Source organism: Esox lucius, chromosome 19 (genome assembly GCF_011004845.1).
Source record: "Esox lucius isolate fEsoLuc1 chromosome 19, fEsoLuc1.pri, whole genome shotgun sequence".
NCBI classification, from domain to species: domain Eukaryota; kingdom Metazoa; phylum Chordata; class Actinopteri; order Esociformes; family Esocidae; genus Esox; species Esox lucius.
The window spans coordinates 38,925,548-38,947,568 of NC_047587.1; the positions used below are offsets into that span (position 1 = coordinate 38,925,548).

Below are 22,021 nucleotides of genomic sequence, written 5' to 3' on the forward strand. Positions count from 1 at the left end.
TTGTATTCACATGGTCAACCTTTAATCATGATATGGCTTTGTTGTAATTTTTTCCTGACACTACTGTAACAATTAAAGATGTACATTTTCAACCTAGTTCATCCAAACTGTTTAATTGGAACATTGTCAATGTGACTGTGATACGGTGGCATTTGAAGCAGACAAACCATGGTTACTACATTTAATTAACCTATGCAGATTTGCATTCAATTGTCAGCTGATTATCAATTATCTAGCCTCTGGGATCTGGCAAGTGACTGCAATAAATGGTGTACCTGGAATTCAGTTAGTTGCATGTAATTTAAGTATTTGTACTGTGGGATCAATTTTACATTGTAGGGAGACCTATAATTTCATTCTGCATCAAAGTGATGTGTTAATTTTACAGATTTGAATGTTGTCAGAACCACTGCAGTGTTGCTTAGTCCATCTTAAAGTCAATCACTAAAACAAACTGAAGTGACAGAAACTCTGATTCAGGCTAAGGACATTCATCAAATTACTTAAGCTAGTAACTAAAGTCGAGTCAAGAATGAAATCCAATGTAGAATCTGTATTTCAAGACTAACTGGCTTCAGCTCAATTGGCTCAACTCTATGCCTGTGTTGGTGTGGCTGTGCAGACCCTATCTATAATGATGGTGGGAATAGCTGGGGCTTTGAAGGTACAGGCTGGTGGTGGAGCCAGGTGGGGTTTTTCTGGCAGGCTGGGTTTGGTGCAGGGGGTGAAGGTGACACGGGTGTCTTGGGGGTAAAAGCCCTGGAGGACGCCGTCCATCACAATGTCTGGCAGATCTGTCAGAGAAGATTAACTTAAGTTTAGTAAATGTGTATTAAATCTAAAATCTAAATTTTTGGACTGGTAAATGGGTGTTAGAATGAAAATATTCTAACCAATCCCCCTTCCATAAATGTTTAGCTAGCAGTGGCTGATTACAATGCAGAGGCCATCTGTACCTGAGGGGGGGTCCAGGAGATAGGGGTCCTGACAGAATCCCACCACACGTTGGTGTTGAAGCTGACAACTGATGAAACGAGTGACCACTGCGTAAGTTGAACCGAACACAAGAGAACTGCCTGTTGCTGCTAAATAATATGTTATTGCCTATAAAAAGCTTCACATTGGCATATTTTAACATTTTAGCTCATACCCAGAAATGTTAAATCTGCATCCTTCTGTAGGACATTTAAAACTCGCCTTCTGCATGGCCAAAACGTCATAAGCAGAATTTTCATAGCAGGCCCCCCAGGTGTTTGACAATTGTTGAATGCCAACAATAGCCTTGCTGATGAGTTGGCAAGTGGAATCAGGTTGGCTAGGGTTGGAATAGCTCCAATATGTGGAACAGCAGGGGGTACTTCTGACAGGTTGACAAAACAAAGGGCGGGGGGGGGGTGCTCATAAAGCACAAAAGCTCAAAGTACATGGCAGTTCAGTCACTGAAACTCACCTATATCCTTCACCTTGAGGATCACTATCATTGAATGACCTGTAGTGATGAAGAGCAGTTTCTCTTACAGCCTGTTACCTTCCCATAGCAGACAACATACATTCAATAGAGGTAATCTACTTTTTAAATTGTAAAACACAGCAGAAGAAAATGGAGCTCTAAACCTCAGACTTCGTAAAATCTTCAATATAATTTTTTCTGCCAGACAACTCTATAAAAATAAAGCAGATATTAGTTGTTGGTAAGGGAAAGGCATGTACATACTCAAGGCTGTAAGTTTTGTTCCCAGAGTGGAAATGTTTCACATGCAGGAAGTCCAGCAGCACCTGGGGAACCTTTTCATATTGGTAGATGATATCCTGAAACGGTCAGAAAGTGTTCAGTAGGAAAGAAGACATGTCAGATTGTAGACTATGTAAATAATATTAGTCACAATGCAATTCAGTACAACTTGTGTAAGCGCCAGGCCTTATGGAACATCAAATATTCCCTCACATGGGTATAAGTAGGAATATTTTGTAGTCTTAAAAGAAGTATTCTGCTATTTTTGGCCACTGATTATAAAAGTGCTGCAGTCAAGCCAAAATTGCAGTAAAATTTTATCCCCCAAGTCATAAACCTAGCCACTTGCCTTCATGGGGATTCTTGTCAAAACCGCCAGCTAGATTGTCATCTTAAGTGGCAATCGAATTCACAAAAGGGGCCCAACCTAACCTCGATTTTGCTTGAGGTGACAAGTTCACATGCAGGGTTGAAATCACCCAGAATTCACTGCAAACTTTAGTCACATGTTTAACATGACCCACAATTCAATGCAAACTGTATGCATCTACTTATGTGTCCATCCATCTTCTTCCGCTTATTCGGGGCCGGGTCGCGGGGGCAGCAGTCTAAGCAGAGATGCCCAGACTTCCCTCTCCCCAGACACTTCCTCCAGCTCTTCCGGGGGGACACCGAGGCGTTCCCAGGCCAGCCGGGAGACATAGTCCCTCCAGCGTCCTAGGTCTTCCCCGGGGTCTCCTCCCGGGGGGACGGGACCTTCCCGGGAAGGCGTTCAGGAGGCATCCGGAACAGATGCCCAAGCCACCTCAGGTGACCCCTCTCGATGTGGAGGAGCAGCGGCTCTACTCTGAGCTCCTCCCGGGTGACCGAGTTTCTCACCCTATCTCTAAGGGATCGCCCGGCCACCCTGCGGAGAAAGCTCATTTCAGCCGCCTGTATCCGGGATCTTGTCCTTTCAGTCATGACCCAAAGCTCATGACCATAAGTGAGAGTAGGAACATAGATTGACCGGTAAATCGAGAGCTTCGCCTTGCGACTCAGCTTTCTTCACCACGACAGACCGATACATCGACCGCATTACTGCAGAAGCTGCACCGATCCGTCTGTCAATCTCCCGTTCCATCCTTCCCTCACTCGTGAACAAGACCCCTAGATACTTAAACTCCTCCACTTGAGGCAAGCACTCTCCACCAACCTGAATTGGGCAAGCCACCCTTTTCTGACTTATGTGTCCCATATCATGAAAACTACTTCCATATAATTTAGGAAGTTCATGCATGTTTTTTTTTCATGAAAGTCCCAGAATGCATCTTTAAACAAATAAGTTAAATACATATTTTACCTGAATGTAATCCTCCAGTTCCTGCCGCCTCTGCTCAAGGGGCTTGGTTCTCAGATGAGAGCTCCTTTTGCTGGGAAAGTCTGGGGGTTGCACAATCTTCTTCAGCTATTGGGACAGTAGCAACCATCAAAATAAAAGGACTGGACAGCAATAGCTTAACATCCATCATGCATACAACTATGCTGAGTTAATTACACTGTTGTGTGTAAAGTAATGATGATTCATGTTTGAAGCAGAAACATGTAAATAGATTGTAGTTTTGCCATTAGCCACTGATTTGTCCTGCAACTGACTAGGCTAGTGTTTAAATGATTCAAATGACTATTATGGTGTTAACCTTCGGGTGGAAGAGTGTCACTGATTGTTTTACCTTTCTGTGCAGGTTCTGAAACTCACTGTATCTTCTGAGCACAAAGTGTTTCCTTTCATTGAACAAGATCTCAACTCTGAAGAGCTAGAAAAAAAAGAGAATGTTTTGCAGAGATGGACGAAGGTAGTCCCACCTTACTGGCTGAGTTTGAAACTGTTTTTATTTAAAGATTGTAAATAAAACTGCTTCATCTACAATGACTGATAGCAACAATATCTACACCAAATGTTACAAAAACCCATTAGAATAAGGGTGTTTTTACATACAGTTCTCTTTAAAAGAACCAATCTCAACACTCTTTCAAGTGAACTCTAGGGTGAAAAAAATAAAGACCTAATTTCTCTGTATTTCAGAGGCCCATGCCTTAAATTAAGGACCTTTAAGGGTGGTCTTGGTTTGTATCAGGGACTCTTGAAGGATCTGAGGTTCCTTCGGAGTGTTCACACTGCATACAAATTAAACAAACCGCACAAATCCACAAAGTCCACAATTTCGCTGAAAGGAACCAAGTGAGAATACATCCTAATACTGCAAATGCAAAGTTTGTCAACAGAATGTGGTTATCGGATGGACGGTCACTGACATACTGCAACTACGCTTCCTTTTCCTTCTATAAGTAATGCCACACAAAAACGAGGGTACTAGCAAAGTCCAGTTCCTCTGGGCAATGGGCATACCTGGCCTTTCAGTTATGTGTAATACAGTCAGGTTCTCGGCAGGGGAGGGAAAAGGCCAGTTTAAAAGTGCTCACGCAACAGTGCCACCAGATGGCCAAAAAACGAACAATTTAAACACTTCTGCATGAAGCATGACCAGGCTTGACCAGTAGCTAAATAAACAGACAAGGGAACCACCATGCCCGACGCAAACGTACAGGAACGAGCTGCTTTGTGATCACTAGAAGAATATCTGTTAGATATCTGCCAAAAGGTTAAGCGTACGTATTGTTAAGATCGTAAGAAAATCCATACGTGAATTGTTACGATCGTAAAAAAGTAATCCGTAAAACATGAAACTTAAGCGTGAAATTAGATCTGTGAACGTACAAACACCCTTTCGCAACCTTTTATACGTTAAATTCTTACTTTCTGTCTCCATTTATTTTTTATATGTACAAACTTGTCATTAACGCAAACGTAGCTCTTCGAAGCTGTGAAGCTAGCAACAATAAATTGAACCGCTGAAACAGTGCTCCACTATAGCGTTACGATTCCCGATTTCATTTTCAAAGTAAAAGTCCAGAGCTGGTATATAAGACTTCATAACTACATTACACCAGTATACTATAATGCTTTTAGCAATTAAGTAAAATACTTGTGTGTAAAAATAACAGGGACACAATAGACTTTCATAGAATATCTGTCTGAGCTGCAAAATATATTTAGGTGATTTAGGTCAAGATATTGCTTTAAATATTACAGTCTGGCTGGCATGTGCTATTTCATGGCTGTGTTCTGTCCATCATATTATATGACAGCTGTGTGTGGCCTGGAACTACTGTAGTGATTCCATAACATTTCGTTTTAGTTATTAGATATTTTAACAAATTCTCATTTTACTGCAACAACCGAAGATCCAAATAGCAACGCTGTTTGAGTATTTGGGAGTGCCAACTCCCCTCCATGCAAGAAATCTACCATACACGATGCCTGAGGAAAGCACCGAACATCAAAGATCACAGCCATCCAGGCTATATGTTCACACTGCTGCCGTCTGGTAGATGCTAGCGGAGCATCGGAGCGCACACTTCCAGACTCCAATTTTTTTTCCCTTAAGGCCATAAGGCTCCTCAACCAACAACATGGATCTATGATCATGCTGATCACACATGAACTTTCCAGATGTTTTGATGTCCTTTCAGGACTTTTAATGGACATTATAATATTCCTTTGCATATACCATTCATAAGCATATTACACTCATATGTATCTGTAACACTCAATGCTTCTACCATACTGTTCATACTCCCCCATCCTACTCTTTCAACATTGATTGTAGTTTACATTTTTCTATGTTCAAATTGCCATACTTGCATCTATAATATTCAATACTACTACCAATATTGCTGCTAGTTTACAGTACTCTTTTTAAACTGATGCTAAGTACAGTGTTATGCATATTATTGCTTTATATTTTTGCTGTGTGTACATTTTTCTTCATAAATTCTCACATAGTTGTAGTTTGCTATGCCACCATTCATAGGTTTATTGCACTCATTTGTATCTACCAATTGCTGCTAGTTTTCAATATTACTGCCATACTTGCCATATCTAAATGTTCAAATACTACACAGATTGCTGCTAGTTTACAGTACTCTTTTTTAACTTCTTCTAGTGTAGTATTATGTATTGTTGCTTTATTTTATTATTATTTTCTGTCTATTATTTTCACATACTCATGCATTTGACAAATAAACCTTGGAACTTGACTTTTAAATTGAAATCTTGCAGGATACCCATTTCCGGTTTCCCTGATTTACAGATGTACAAAGTGTTACCGACTGTTACATTGGCACTCCTCCCAGAAAGTTTCGGTTACGTTTTTTGGGAGGATGACAAAACTGCCAAAATTCCAGATCGTGATGTTGTATATTAGAATTGTAAAACAATATTCGTACATGCAAAAAGTATTAGTCTTCGTAACTGGAGTCATTGTAACAGATTTAATTTAATGTTTGTTTCATGTTTTATGCCTTTTATACGATCATACCAATTTATTAATGGATTGTCTTACGATCCCAACAATAGACTTGGAAAGTGGAACAACCTATATTTCGCCATCTTGGTTCCATGGGTCATATGACCCAATCATTTTTACCATAGACATTTTAAAATTGGCCTGGTTATGGACTTTTGCAATAATCAATCAGTTCGCAAAGCTATTATGTGAGCAATCAACTTCAAAGCTCGGAAATCATAATGTTGGTATATTGTAAAAAAGTAAAGAGTACAAGACTGTTTACCTTTCGGAGAGTGTACAGATTGATCTGGCGCACAAACATGAATGTTGGGAAGCTACTAGCTAGCATAACTTTGTTTGGTAACTAGCAGTGGTTAATTTGAGATTTTCCTCAGTATGTTTGGACACCCACTTTTCACAGATCCGGTCTGCGGTGCATGACTTGTCTTTTTCCATTGCTGTGTTCACTTTGCACTGTAAACATTCCACTAGAAGCAACCAGAGTTCATAAAGTTGCCTATTCCTGCAGCCTCAGCATTGCCTGACAAGATTGTGAATGTTTTAGGATTTTTGTTGTCCGCTATTTGCGCTACTGATGTGCTTTATTTGTGTCGATTAGTCAACCGGATTGATGTCTCTTTCACACCCCAAGTGTTCCGGGATCTCCCGATTTATTAAGCACTGGTAACGAGCTAGTGCTTAATAAATCTGGAGATCCTGGAAAAACTATTACCGGTAAAACTATTTGCAATTACACACTCAAAAGTGGTGATTACAGCCTGTGTAGCTAGCTAGCTACACACACGGTTCAGTGTTTGGTGCCAGGCTGTAATCATCACTAATGAGTGTGTAATTGCAAATTGTTTTACTGGTTCCCCAAACAAATCTAAGAAGCTCCATTGGATCAGACTGATAAGGCAAATAGCTAGGTACCTAGCTAAATGTACACTAACTTCAGTACTAGTTACGACAATTTACTGTAGCTACGGACCTAACATTAGCTACTAGGTTACTGGCTGCTTTTAGCTAGCCATCCTCAAAACCACCAGACAAAATCAGCTGAATTAGTGTTGAAGTCTAACACTTCCCCGAGTTGGTTTGTTGGAAAGGAGAATAAAACACCAGGAGTCAGGTCAACTATCATACCGTATATTCCGTTTATTACAAAAGCTTTTGGAGACAAGGTGTCGCCGCACAATGTCTAAGGATCAACAGTCAAAACATCATTTTTATACTTCTACTACGCCCAAAAGATAGAGTCGTTAAATTCACAAAACAAGTGTGCTATTGGTCCAGTTCCAGTTCTATTCCTTATAAGGATAAACGCAAACATCTTCTTGTCCCCTCCTGGTTTCTGTCTGGCCTGTCAGATGTGTGTGTGTCTCTAACCTGTGTCCTGTTTCTCAAAAGACAGACATACTAAATCTTTCTCTCCCCGGCAACCGCTTGAACAGGGTTCCCTATTCTCCTACTTGCTCCTTCAGGTTCAGCTCATATTACAAACAATTAATATTTTGTTTCATTGGTTACAACAGCTTACAACAGTTCACTAACTTATACAATCAATACATCTACATTAGGTACCACTTAGGTTAGCTATGAAGATAACTATTAGCTAAGGGAGTGCCACTAAGGCTTGTGGTTAGTGTAGTTTTTGGGCTCTTAGAAAAACAGAACTGAAGATAAAAATACAAATTTTTCAACACTAAGGCTGAAACATTTACAACTGATTGCCACTACATGGACATACAAATTGTTTCACCATCTTGACAAAGAAAAGAACGTGTATGCTACACAGTAATATAGGAATCCTTAATATCTCTATGGCTCAAAACAATAGATATTTTACAGAACCCCACTTTCCAAGCCTGCATGTACGCTTAATCTTTTGGCAGGTATCTAACGCCATAGAAGAATGTCTGCAGTTAAGTTGTAAATAGCACCTCGGTCAAAATTAATACATATGCATTGCAAGATATAGGAAAAGTAGAAAATAGGACAATTTGTAAGGAACTTTGAAAATGTTATTTCCCATAGTAAATTCCTGTAGGCATATTTTTTTGGAGAGCAACCCAACATACTTTCCGTGATAACGTTTCTTTTTCAATGACGTGTCAGTCGAGTTCCTACTAAGCTAAACTGTATGAGTTACAATGCTGCAGGCAATACAGGTGTGGCAGCCAGCGGATATTCATCAGGACAAAAAGAGAATACAATATTCACCTAAAAGTTGGCAACAAGTCTTCATACTTTCTTAAATCAAGAATAGACCAATAGAAAAAGGCCACTGAAATAAATAGCAACACAAATGGGATAGATTTACATAACCTGAGCAATTCCATGTGATCTACAATGACTGAATAAATACGCTAGCCAACTTTTATAGTACTGTAAGCCCTTACTGAGATATTACATTTAAGCTGTTGACTTTAACATTTTTAGTTTTAGGACATGCATACTGTTTGGAATTCTAACTCATCAGCTGCTTGCTGAATAGGAAAATAACTGGTAATGGGCTGTACACATTCAAATTAGGGCAGGAAGTGAAAATATAAAAAGCATATCACTGGATGTATTACCCCTCCATGAACTGCCACCTCAACGTGGTGGAGGGGTTTTGAGTACCCGAGTGACCCTAGGAGCTATGTTGTCTGGGGCTGTATGCCCCTGGTAGGGTCTCCCAAGGCAAACAGGTCCTAGGTGACGGGTCAGACTAAGAGCGGTTCAAAACCCCTTAATGATGAGAAACATTTAGAGGTCTGTGACGTTGCCCGGTATGGCGCAGCCGGGGCCCCACCCTGGAGCCAGGCCCGAAGTTGGGGCTCGTACGTGAGCGCCTGGTGGCCGGGCCTTTCCCTATGGGGCCTGGCCGGGCGCGGCCCGAAGGAGCGGTGTGGGGCCGCCTTCCCGTGGGCTCACCACCCACAGGAGGGACCATAAGGGGCCGGTGCGGAGAGGATCAGGCGGCAGTCGATGGCGGGATACGGAAACTAGCTCTAGGGATGTGGAACGTCACCTCGCTGGCGGGGAAGGAGCCTGAGATCGTGCGTGAGGTTGAGAGGTTCCGACTAGAGGTAGTCGGGATCACCTCTACGCATGGCTTGGGCTCTGGAACCACACTCCTTGAGAGAGGATGGACTCTTCACCACTCTGGAGTTGCCCATGGTGAGAGGCGGCAGGCTGGTGTGGGTTTGCTTATAGCTCCCCAGCTCTGTCGCCATGTGTTGGAGTTTACCCCGGTGAACGAGAGGGTCGTTTCCCTGCGCCTACGGGTCGGAGGAAGCTGGACAGACTCGGCAGGCCCAAGCGTACTGTAAGGGTCTGTTGGGAACGTCTGGCCGAGTCTCCTGTCAGAGAGATCTTTAACTCCCACCTCCGGCAGAGCTTCGACTGGATCCCGAGGGAGGCTGGAGATATTGAGTCCGAGTGGACCATGTTTTCCACTGCCATTGTCGAAGCGGCCGCTCGGAGCTGTGGCCGTAAGGTCTCCGGTGCCTGTCGAGGCGGCAATCCCGAACCTGGTGGACTCCGGAAGTAAGGTATGCCATCAAGCTGAAGAAGGAGTCCTATCAGGCCTGGTTGGCTTGTGGGACTCCTGAGGCAGCTGACGGGTACCAGCTGGTCAAGCGGACAGCAGCCTGGGTGGTTGTGGAGGCAAAAACTTGGGCCTGGGAGGGGTTCGGTGAGGCCATGTAGAAGGACTATCGGCTGGCCTCGAAGAGATTCTGCCAAACCGTCCGGCGCCTCAGGAGAGGGAAACAATGCCCTACCAACGCTGTTTACAGTAGAGGTGGGCAGCTGTTGACCTCAACTGGGGATGTCGTTGGGCGGTGGAAGGAGTACTTCGAGGATCTCCTCAATCCCGCCGTCACGTCTTCCATTGAGGAAGCAGAGGATGAGGGCTCAGAGGTGGACTCGTCCATCACCCGGGCTGAAGTCACAGAGGTAGTCAAGAAACTCCTCGGTGGCAAGGCACCGGGGGTGGATGAGATCCGCCCTGAGTACCTCAAGTCTCTGGATGTTGTGGGGCTGTCTTGGTTGACACGCCTGTGCAACATCGTGTGGCGGTCGGGGACAGTGCCTCTGGGATGGCAGACCGGGGTGCTGGTCCCTCTTTTTAAGAAGGGGGACCGGAGGGTGTGTTCCAACAATAGGGGGATCACACTTCTCAGCCTCCCCGGGAAAGTCTATGCCAGGGTTCTAGAGAGGAGAATACGGCCGATAGTAGAACCTCGGATTCAGGAAGAACAGTGTGGTTGTGTGGTTGTAATTTTTATGGACAGAATTTCTAGGCGCAGCCAGGGGCCGGAGGGTGTCAGGTTTGGGGACCACACGATTTTGTCTCTGCTCTTTGCGGATGATGTTGTCGTGTTCGCCCCTTCAAACCAGGACCTTTAGCATGCACTGGGACGGTTTGCAGCGGAGTGTGAAGCAGTGGGGATGAGAATCAGTACCTCCAAACCCGAGGCCATGGTCCTCAATCGGAAAAGGGTGGCTTGCCCACTTCAGGTTGGTGGAGAGTGCCTGCCTCAAGTGGAGGAGTTTTAGTATCTAGGGGTCTTGTTCACGAGTGAGGGAAGGATGGAACGGGAGATTGACAGACGGATCGGTGCAGCTTCTGCAGTAATGTGGTCGATGTATCGGTCTGTTGTGTTGAAGAAAGAGCTGAGCCGCAAGGCGAAGCTCTCGATTTACCGGTCAATCTACGTTCCTACTCTCACCTATGGTCATGAGCTTTGGGTCATGACTGAAAGGACAAGATCCCGGATACAGGCGGCCGAAATCTCTAAGGCAGGGGTGTCAAACCGGTTCCACGGAGGGCCGAGTGTCTGCAGGTCTTTGGGTTTTCCTTTAAATTGGTTCCCAGGTCAGACCTGAACAACCAGGTGGGGGTAGAAATTAACCAATTAGTGAACTAATTAATCAATCAGGTACAAGGTGAGAGCCAAAACCTGCAGACACTCGGCCCTCCGTGGAACCGGTTTGACACCTGTGCTCTAAGGGATCCCTATCTCTAAGGGATCCGCATGGTGGCTGGGCGATCCCTTAGAGATAGGGTGAGAAATTCGGTCACCCGGGAGGAGCTCAGAGTAGAGCCGCTGCTCCTCCACATCGAGAGGGGTCAGCTGAGGTGGCTTGGGCATCTGTTTCAGATGTCTCCGGGAACACCTTCCTGGGAAGGTGTTCCGGGCCCGTCCCACCGGGAGGAGACCCCGGGGAAGACCTAGGACACGCTGGAGGGACTATGTCTCCCGGCTGGCCTGGGAACGCCTCGGTGTCCCCCCGGAAGAGCTGGAGGAAGTGTTTAGGGAGAGGGAAGTCTGGGCATCTCTGCTTAGACTGCTGCCCCCGCGACCCGGGCCCCGAATAAGCGGAAGATGATGATGATGACTGGATGTATTAAAAATAGATGAAGATGTGACATCAGGGCTTTCAAGCAAAATCAAAACCAAATGATTCAGACACAGGTCAAGTGATTGGATTTTCAGGTAAGGCTCTGTCATAGCAATGATATAGATTTTTCATACTTTGGTGATACTAACTACACCTGCCTTAGTTCAAATGTTGATAGAATTCTGTAAAAGTACAGATTTTGTTGTACCTTCCCTTTAAGGCAAAAGCCAGACAGGACCTCAATTCAGGTTTGCTTTCTTACATTTGTTGCACACAACAGAACAGAGTCCTCCTGTCACAGGGATTAGCTGAATCATGCAGAGTTGATCCATTATTTTTTGGGTGAGTACCTCATGTTAAATATAGCTCACTGGCTACATTCAGGCTATAATTGAAGTTTCATGCCACCGTTTGTACCTAAACTCATCTCTCAAGAGGTTATCTAGGATGATTGCTATACAGTGCTCACTGAGGCATGTTACTTGTTATAAGTCTATATAAGAGTATGTAAGGACCACTTGGCCCACCTATAACACATTTAAACTATATTTGAATATCTAAACCCATTTATAACAAACTAACACCATTTGAATAGTTGAATGCCCTTTTGAGACTTCAGTATTTTTTTTCTGTCCTAAAAATAAAATGTAGTCATTCATTCTTTGCAACTCAGCCTTTGCTCTTTTACTTTAAAGGGCACAGCAACAGAACTAATGCAGTAAGTCTAACTTGGCAAGTCCTCCATCAAACCACACAAAGTTACTGTAAGTCATTTGGAAACTCTGTAGTCGTTTAGCCCGGACTCTTGTCTGTGGCTGCTTGCCGGAGTTGGCACTTGGCAAGACAGCCCAGACATGACCAATGACCAGGCTAACTGTTCGCCACACGGCCTTCATGTTCCTGGGTTGCCCAGGCAACTCGACACACAGTGGACAAAAGGGGAACAGAGTGATGTTGTCAAATGCCAATGATGGCCTCAGACAGATGGCCCTCAATCCATGGAAGAATGAGCTCTCAGTGCAGGGGCTTTTTTCCCCTTTTAATCAACCGGACAGCTGTGGAATCTGAGAATGATACTCAGGGGTAGAAACAATGAAGGAATGATACTCTGCCCATCATTCATTGAAAAATAACCATATTATTGAAACAAGCTACAGTATGTGATCAACAGACGAGATATACCAAATGCCTCGTCTCCTCGCAGCAAGAGGTTTTCCGGAGTTGAAAACTGAAACGTCTTCCGATGTGCCTGTGCCTCAACCAGGATGTAGTCTGCGGTACACATGTATAAAGGAGACCACGTTCTCCAGCCAACAACTAGGGGTTAAGCTTGCCAGAGTGCGCAAAACCTTGATGTTAGCTTTTAAGATACATTTTCCTGTGACAAGCTTAATATGCAGTTGGTCTTCTGCATGCTGTCAAAACAGAAATGTCAACCGGAGAAGAGCTCTAATCAGCTAATTAACTCCCTGAGCCTTCAGTACACACAACCACAATCATGGGGAAGACTGCTGACTTGACAGTTGTCCAGAAGACACTCATTGACACCCTCCATGAGGAGGGTAAGCCACAGAGGGTCTTTGCTGAAAGGGCTGGCTGTTCGCAGAGTGCTGTATCAAAACATATTCATGGAAAGTTGACTGAAAGTGAAAACCTTGACCGTTGCTTAGTGGTCCGAAGTCCTCTCTTCAGATGAAAGTATATTTTGCATTTCATTTTGAAATCAATGTCCCAGAGTCTAGATGAAGTGTGGGGAGGCACAGAATCCAAGTTGCTTGAAGTCCAATGTGAGGTTTCCACAGTCAGTGATGATTTGGGGTGCCATATCATGTGCTGGTTTTGGTTCACTGTGTTTTATCAAGTTCAGAGTCAATGCATTGGTCTACCAGGAGGTTTTAGAGCCCTTCATGCTTCCATCTGCTGACAAGCTTTATGGAGATACGGATTTCCTTTTCCAGGAGGACTTGGCACCTGTGCCAAAACGACTGGTAACTGGTTTGCTGCCCATGGTATCACTGTGCTTGAATGGCCAGCCACCTTGTCTGACCTGAACCCCATAGAGAATCTATCGGGTATTGTCAAGAGGAAAATGAGATACACCAGACCCAACACCACAGACGAGCTGAAGGCTGCTATCAAAGCAACCAGGGCTTCCATACCACCTCAGCAGTGCCACAGGCTGATTGCCTCCATGCCATGCCACATTGGTGCAGGAATCTGTGTAAAATAGGCCCTGACAAAGTGCATTGAGTGCATAAATAAACATACCAAAGAATATTTTGCAGATTAGAGCTCTCCTCAGGTCGACATTTCTGTATTATAATTTTTTTATTCTAATATTCTGAGATACTAGATTTTTGATTTCCATGAGCTATAAGCTGTAATCATGAAAATTGAAACAAAAAAAGGCTTGAAATGTTGCCCAGTGTATCACACTCCCTCCACCAGCTTGTTGTCTTCCTGTGCTACAGTAGACCTTCTGTCATTTCAGATCAGACGGCATAGCCTTTGTTGCCCTTACGCATCAATGAGCCTTGGGCACCCAACACCCTGTTGCCGGTTTGTCCCTCCTCAGACCACTGTCAGTAAGTACTCACCACTGCTGACTAAGAGCACCCACAAGCCTTGCCGTTTCAGAGATGCTTTATGATTCCATAATGCATTTTCGGATTGACCAATCTGTGACCGTGGGGCTGTACCTTTCGACTAGTTAGCTAAAGATCTGAGCTGGGAATGGTAGTTAGCTAAAATAACAAAACAAACATGGAAAGTCTGCCACTCAGAATACAATTTTAACAAAAAGTCAATACATAATGAAATAAATATGATATTTGCCCTTGAAAAACATCTTCAGCAAAGTTGTTGAGCAGCAGCAGGTTGATAGACTTAATGTTATCGCAGCATCTAGTAAGACAGGGAGCAAGACAGTGATGATTCAGCTACTGTAGCAGCAAGTCCTTGCAACTGCAGGTACACATTGCTGTAGCCTGATAAGCTTCTGTTCATCATGGTAGGCTGAAACCTGCTTAAATTCATTGGATAAATGTGTTAAATATTAATATTATCTGCCTGTATCTTTAATGTGGGAAATCATGTAGTGATAATAAGATTTTAGGCTTAGACATTTAAGCTGTAGTTTCTAAAATTCATGGGGTTTCTTACAAAAATGTACAGACTGAACTGAGCACTCAAAATACAGACTGAACTGGGCACTCAAAATACAGACTGAACTGAGCACTCAAAATACAGACCTAATGATTAATAAGGAACATAGTTTTCCTGTGAAATTATAAATTTTATTTTTAAAGATCAGATAGAATGTTGTCTTATAACTGCATGTCACTAGCAGTGGCATCAGCCAGATTACTTCGAATGTATTATTATTTACATATAAAAATATTTTCACTGAAATAATACAGGCTTTTGACCAACTGAACAAAACTCTTAAATGGCTATTAGTGAGATGGATGTAACTGAAAGTGTAAGAGCTTCAACCAGTCAGAACACATTTCACTTTTCTGAAGTTACTATTATAAAATGTAAATGGCAAAAATGCATTTAGTCATCAATTACACACAAGGTCTAATGGAAATGGGACCTCCACTTTTAACCCATTCTTTCTAATTTGGAGAGGAGAGAACAATTAGGTTGAAGGGTTAACTGTTTTGCTATTCCTGCTTTGGTGAAACTTAATTGTTTATGTAGTTCCACAAAGTCAAGTATCACAATGAACAACAAGTACTTGCTTCTGCTCAGTGTTCTGTCTGCTTCACTAAACTGCTGACACCACTTTCAACCCCAAATCCCATTTCCTATAACAACTCTCCTGCCCCACCCCCCACACACACTTTTCTTTAAGGACTGAAAATGTTGTACAATTAAAAAGAATGACCCTAACACAACCCGATAAAAACCTAACTTGAAATCTAACCCCCTAAACATATCTGAACCATAACTCTTAAGCCCTATGGCCAAATCTTAACCTTATCCCTAAGCTGAACAATAAATAGTATTAGTTAATATAGGTCAATTGTCCTCTCTAATATTTATAGACACACAACCTTGTGCTTCCTGTTAAATGTTTACCAAATGATTGCTGATGACAAGTGTGCGATTTAATTGAGTAAGTTGCAACTCCCAAAATACACAAAAAGCACATTCATGAGGATTCTTTCCTTTCAGGCAAATACAATTCAAATGTTGCCTCGTTATGCTGCCTATGCAATTGTATACATGTACTGAATATTTACTGCACAGAGGAGTAGATAAGACATTATGGTACAATCTAGCCTGGGAGTACAGAGACCATCAGTTCTTAAGACTGATCATTTTCCCACATGGGGTCTATATTTATTTTTTGAAAAATGTTTGCCAGTTCAGTGAAAATGAAAAATGGAAATTACTCCTGTACATGAGTAAAGCATCATGCTATGGGGACACTTCTTAGCAGCAGGGACTCAGAGTCCGGTGAGGAAAGGATGAACAGAGCAAAATACAGATCCAACAGGACATCAGATTGGGTCAAAGATTCATCTTTCAGAACAACAACGACCCAAAGTACACACAGCCAACAAAATGGCTTTGGGAAAGTGGAGTGGCTATAAAAGTCCTTGAATGGCCCAGCCAAAAACCTGGGCTTGAACCCACTGAACTTCTGTGTGGGGACCTGAAGATTGCAGTTGCACCAATGCTCCTCCCTCCAATCTGACAGCACTTGATATGATCTACAAGGAGTAATGGATTAAAAAAAAAGTTGTGCAGAAGTTAGTAATGGCATACCTACGAGAACTGTATAAGTAACTGTATGCATAGGTCTGAATACTTATGTACATGAGATATTTCAGTTTTTTTATTTTTAAGTGTTTCGTTGATAGCAAAAACATTTTTTATAAATTATTAATGAAATATTTAACAGAAAAGAAACTGGAGAGAGTGTCCACAATTCATTCTGAAGGCACTGTATGTCCACACTAGAATTGATCAGAAGGTTCAATGTTTTCACCAGGATGGAAAAACCATTGGGAAATGTTCAAAGTGGACCCATTTTGAATAACCCCACTATATCATTAGACATCCACTGAAAATGATGAACGGTAGCGTTTAAAAATAAATCTATACTTAGAAACGTGATTGTCGATTTCATCCAGTTTCATTTTGTGCTATCTAAATGTAATTATGGCCAATGGACATGTTGCCAAGCAGAATTTATTATTTTCGCCATACTAGGTGGTTTTTGCTGGAATTTACGTGCCTGGAGGAGACTGCATACTTCAGCAAACAACCACAGCTTAGCTTATGCACCCAACTTGCCAGAATAATTTGTACAGAGCAAGCCCAGTCTATGTAACATCCATCCCAAGATGTAACTTTCTAATGCATTTGTGCTGTGCCAGCCAACATTTCAAACACAGCACAATCTTGGACTACAGCGTCAGTGTAAATTAAATCATAGAAATACATATAACTCATAGATGGGACATATCTATTTAGACCACTACTATTTAGCTGATAGAATGGAATTTGAATAAAAAGGTTAATTACGAACACAAAGAGGACAACCAGTCCACCCACCATCAACTTGAACTAGCAATGTCTATTATCTAGATTTAATAAACCATCTTTGTAATACCATTGCAAAATTGCATTCCCACTTTAGTACATTTATCAATAGAAACAATGCCCACTCAGGAGCATGTTGTGAAACATTAGCAAGTTGGGCAGGCTTTGTCACGGAGGTTCCTGTCAAACGTGCCTCATCAATGATCCCTCTTTTAAAGTCAACGAGAACTCTTCTTCCACTGATTTGAAGGTTTCATTCAAATAAAATGGGGCGCGGTCAGAAGGGAAAGAAATCCAACAGAATAACCGCTAGAGATAAGTCCATTCAGCCCTTTATAACCATATCCTGAACTGTCATCCTTCCACTACAGAGCTCTCATTGTTGTGGATGTGTCAGGAGGGTTAGATATTTCCCGCCTGCAAACCCCTAGCATATAGAGAACCCAACCCCCTTACTACACAGCACAGGGCTCATGGGAAACACGTTAGACCCCAAATCAGACCCTTAAACAAGTAAGACAATATAATACCAGTTTATTGCTGAGCCTAGCCAAGTCAGGGTTGTCTTCACTGGCCTTCATACACATGCACCATAGTATATTGACTCCTGTCTGAAAGGACAGTGGATATGCTTATACACTCCTATTTCTTTAACAGATTTGTGAATAAAAAATGTTTTATCATGACTTTGCAGCTCTATGGTACTCTGCATTTATTTACACTTTCTCCATCCTTTCACATAGAAATACCTTTTGTATATTTAAGTTCAAACAGAACAGTCATTTCTTCTACCTGTTATTTGTCTGTAAACATCTCTCAAATTTGTTGAATCCAAAAGTTATCATTCTTGTCCTAGGGTGGTACCACAGAGAAAGCTATTCAAAATTAAAACAATGACAAACAATTGAAAATTGGAAAGGCAGACTGATTTTTGTACAAACACCTGTGGTTGCAAACTTATTTCTAGGCTAGAAACAAGAGGCAATGACTAGATGCTTTTTCCAAAGAAGATAACGTTTGTAATTGCCCTTACTTCACTGAAGGTGCAGTGATTTTTCAGAAAAGGCAATGAACATCCGATCTCGCATCGCAGTGGTAAACAGTTTTTTAAGGTTGCTAAGAACGTGTTTAAACCAATCGCAATACCTATATCCTGTTGTAAAATGTGATATTGGTAAACTAGTCATTATTTCTTGTAGAACGTCATTTTATGTTGGAGTTACTTAATATAGTCTAATGCATTGTTTAGGAGTCACTCTTCAAGCATTTCACTACTACCACAACAACATCTGCAATTAAGTGTCTGTGACAAATACAAATGTTAAACTGTATCTGAAGAGACAATATCCAAACTAGAACTCCCCAGTTTGGGTCTGTCAGCATGTTAGTGTGAAAGGAATATAACTGGTCCACTTCCATTTCCAGAAACCACTAATTCATTGAGCATATCTGCTTGCTTAAAACTGGCACCAGATGTCATCAGACTAGCTTCAGGCCGGTCACTTTTAGCAAGGAGGCCCGTTCGCATCATATTTTTGAATCACATTCTCAATGCTTGGCCCAGTAAACACTTATTTACATGTTATAAAAGAATAACAAAAAAGGTCACTGAATGTACTTGAATATTCTCCTCTTCCCACAGGAGAAACTAGTTGGCGTCATATAAACTAAGACTAATACGATAATCATTCTTTCCATTGACTCTGGCAGTAGAACAGGGTTGCTAGGCAGGTAGCAGAGTTGATAGAGCAGAGTTAATAGGTCATGGATATGGTTCTCGCTGGGGTCACCAATGAGGAAATGTATACAGTTACTGTTCCTATAAAATATACTTACAATATGAAAAGCCTATTAAAATGACTACATACTGTTTTAAAGATAATAGACAAGGGCAAAATATTGTTTCATAACATTTAGAAACATGATTTTTACAGTCTACCACTGGTCTTGGTTGAAAGACGTCTGTTTGAGTGCACTCAAGTACGCACTGGTCTGTAGGTGCAAGAAGAGTAGTGTCAACAACATGTTTTCCTCTGGCAACCTCCATTACATTAATTCCTGCAGTTAAGGGGAAAATGACTGTTTATGGTAACTGTCTACAAGAGTTGTGACCAAACTATGGGCCACACACCCAGGGGTTGAGCACTGTGTGGGTATGCCTCCCCCTTCCTGGAACTATTCTTGCATTGCCCACCACTAGTCAGCTTGCAGCACAGTCAAGGTTCAGACCTAGGCTATGGTGGTCAACTTGGTGCCAAAAAAAAAAAGAGCGCCTCGGTGTCAACTAACAAGTTTTAGGCCATTGATTTTGCTGTATGTTTTAGTCACTCAAACATAGAAATGCACAAAATGAGCTTGTAAACTAATTTATCTCCACCTGACAGCAAAATGTAGTCTATAGAATATACAATTACCTTTATATTGACGAATAAAATGTCTACCAAATGGAAAATGTATAGAATTGCAGGAACAATGCATCAATTGTGCAAAAACAATGCATCCACAATAAAAAGACCTTCCCAAGTGAGCGAAGGATGGCGGAGTGAAAAAGTTTGGGAACCACTGTTAAAAAGATGGTGTTCTTGGCCTACTATAAATTGCAACGCTACTTCTCCTTTCATTACTTGTTTTCAAATTAGGTTGTCATTGGTTTAGGCAAAATACCATTCCAGACCGAAAAGAGTGGACGAAAGTCTGTGTACGTATGGATCATGCGTAGATCGTCAGGTTCACATGGATTGCGTGGCTACCTGGAGGTTTTCAAATCAGTTGGCTACCATGGAACAGCCACAGAACGCCGCGCACGGTAATTCGAGCGCATATTTTCAAGATGTAGAAAAAAACTTGAATATAGCCTTAATTCGTCGAAGACATTTGAATGACAAGTTACAGTAAAACAATACTATCTAACCTTACTGTACCAGAAGAAATCCGTTTAAAATAAAAAATGTTGACAAACATTTTTTTATACACATTGTTCGGCTTACCTTTCTCAACTTTCCTGACTCGTCAACATCTTTCTCCAGCGACGGGATCGATACCTCAATCATTGGAGATTCTTGAATCAGCATTAGACTCCTCTGAGCGAAACTGTACAAATATCTACGTCAATGCAGCACTTTTTCTTTTGACGTCTTGGTTACAAACCCTTTTAAACTTTCGGGGAGATTCACTGAAGAGGGACAATGCCCGTGACAATCTATACTCCGCAAAGGTCAATTTAGGGTAACATTTGAGACTGCATGGCTCCTATTGTCAACATTGCCTAAAATGCTCCTCCCATAATTGGAAAACCTGTGCATCTCACGCGCTTGCTATTTGAGCGCAGCGCACATATACTGCGGTTATATTGATTAAATTAACTATATCCTGTAGCTTTTTATGTTTAATATATTACATTACATTTATGCAGACATAATTAAGGCAACAGATCAAGTCAATGTACATTTGATTTGTAATATTTTACCTGGTGTGTGTAAACGGTGTGTAATAATTGACAGATAAATCTGCAGCAATGCCTTTTGCAGAGGTAGGGCTGTTCTGTATTTGTTGAAAGATAACTGCTCACCCACACCGTTAAGATCACTTTCACTTCTCAATGTGAGGAATGTCCCGAGTTCACGTTTCCTGACCAAACACGAATTGGTATGTTTACATAAGATTCCAAATAAATTTTATTTTCATGGAAAATGATGAATGAGAATCACATGGTGACATGACATCCTGTGACTTCCCAATTCATGACGGCACTATTTCTCTGCTGACTTGCGTTGACTAAAGCCAAGGAAAAATATAATGCACACATAAGCAACTATGAGGAGCGGGCTTTGTTCAGCGCCATACAGCTGGCTATTCAGGGGGGGAAGTGAGTTTTGTAATGGACATTCCGTGGATATTGGTTTTCTTTCTTCGCTAAACTGAAATTGTCGACGCGCCATAATCCCCATAAAACTTTGGGGCAAAATGTGATACTGGTTCTTTTCGCATTTCACTATTCATTCCGGAATTTTAGAATTGCTTCAAATAAGGTCTGTGTTTCGTTTAGATTTACCCCAGCTCAGAGTTTTGGTATTCGCGTAAATCTTGCTCGAAGGTGACGGTTTGTCAACATGTACTACCGGTCAAAAGTTTTAGAACACATACTTTTCCCAGTTATTATTGAAGTTCACACGGTTTTATGTCTTTAATGTACTCTGAAATTAAAAAGTCTAAAAGAAAGATGCAAATAAACAACTGAAGAAAAAAAATCGTTTTGTTTAACAACATTTTATCAGAATTATTGACTCATCAAAGTAGCCAACTCTTGCAGACATAACAGCCGAACACAATCGTGGCATTCTTTCTACAATGGAAAGCAAATATTTTTCGTAAAGTTCTTCCCAACGCTGTTGCAGAAGTTCCCACAAATCTTGCACTTGTAGGTAGCTTTGCTTTCACCTTTCTGCCCCGTTCAGCCCAAACCAGCTCCATGGGGCTTAAATCTGGAAACCATGCCGGCCATTCCATGGTTTGAAGCATACCCTCTTCTTCTAAGGTAGTTCTGACATAGTTTCCTCCTATTTCCAAGTGCGTTTTGATGATGTGAGAAACTGTATCCATTCTTCACAATCTCTCTAAAGGAAAGACCTACACTTCTAAGTGTTGTAATGGTCTGTCTGCCTTACTTTGTTAACAGCCTTTTCCTCGCCATTATGATGGCAATTTAATACTTCCGGCAGTACTGTCAAAAGAAGGATTAGCAACACTGTCTGTTCCAACACTGCTTTATACAGACAGAGGGATTGCAAGTAATCAACAAAAGTTGGGACACCTGTAGGAATTGTTAGCATCAACTTTCAAAGCTTAATTTACTTCCATTGCTGCAGAACAGCTGTAAGTCGTAAAGTTATTACTTGTTCATTGAAGAATATTTTTTTGTAACTGAAATGTTCATTATTTTTCAGTT

General features: G+C 41.8%; 1 protein-coding gene across 1 annotated transcript; it reads right to left on the reverse strand.

Moving 5' to 3' along the window:
* Nucleotides 1-8: 8 nt before the first annotated feature.
* Nucleotides 9-20,398, reverse strand: snx22 (sorting nexin 22). The gene is made up of 7 exons (XM_010884289.3): nucleotides 20,064-20,398; nucleotides 3,445-3,528; nucleotides 3,075-3,179; nucleotides 1,715-1,809; nucleotides 1,451-1,489; nucleotides 957-1,024; nucleotides 9-794 (listed from the first exon to the last, which is right to left on the reverse strand). Exons 1-7 carry the CDS (start codon nucleotides 20,145-20,147, stop codon nucleotides 595-597), a joined length of 675 nt encoding a protein of 224 aa, XP_010882591.2. The 5' UTR covers nucleotides 20,148-20,398; the 3' UTR covers nucleotides 9-594.
* Between the last annotated feature and the right edge of the window lie 1,623 nt (nucleotides 20,399-22,021).

Bases quoted from the DNA above. Each gene is read 5' to 3' on its own strand.
- snx22 (XM_010884289.3), bottom strand. From the start codon at position 20,147: ATGCTGATTCAAGAATCTCCAATGATTGAGGTATCGATCCCGTCGCTG. The intron at 3,529-20,063 runs GTAAGCCGAACA...TTTTTTTTCTAG, and splicing joins AGTCAGGAAAGTTGAGAAAG to CTCTTCAGAGTTGAGATCTT. The intron at 1,490-1,714 runs GTATGTACATGC...TCATCACTACAG, and splicing joins AACAAAACTTACAGCCTTGA to GTCATTCAATGATAGTGATC.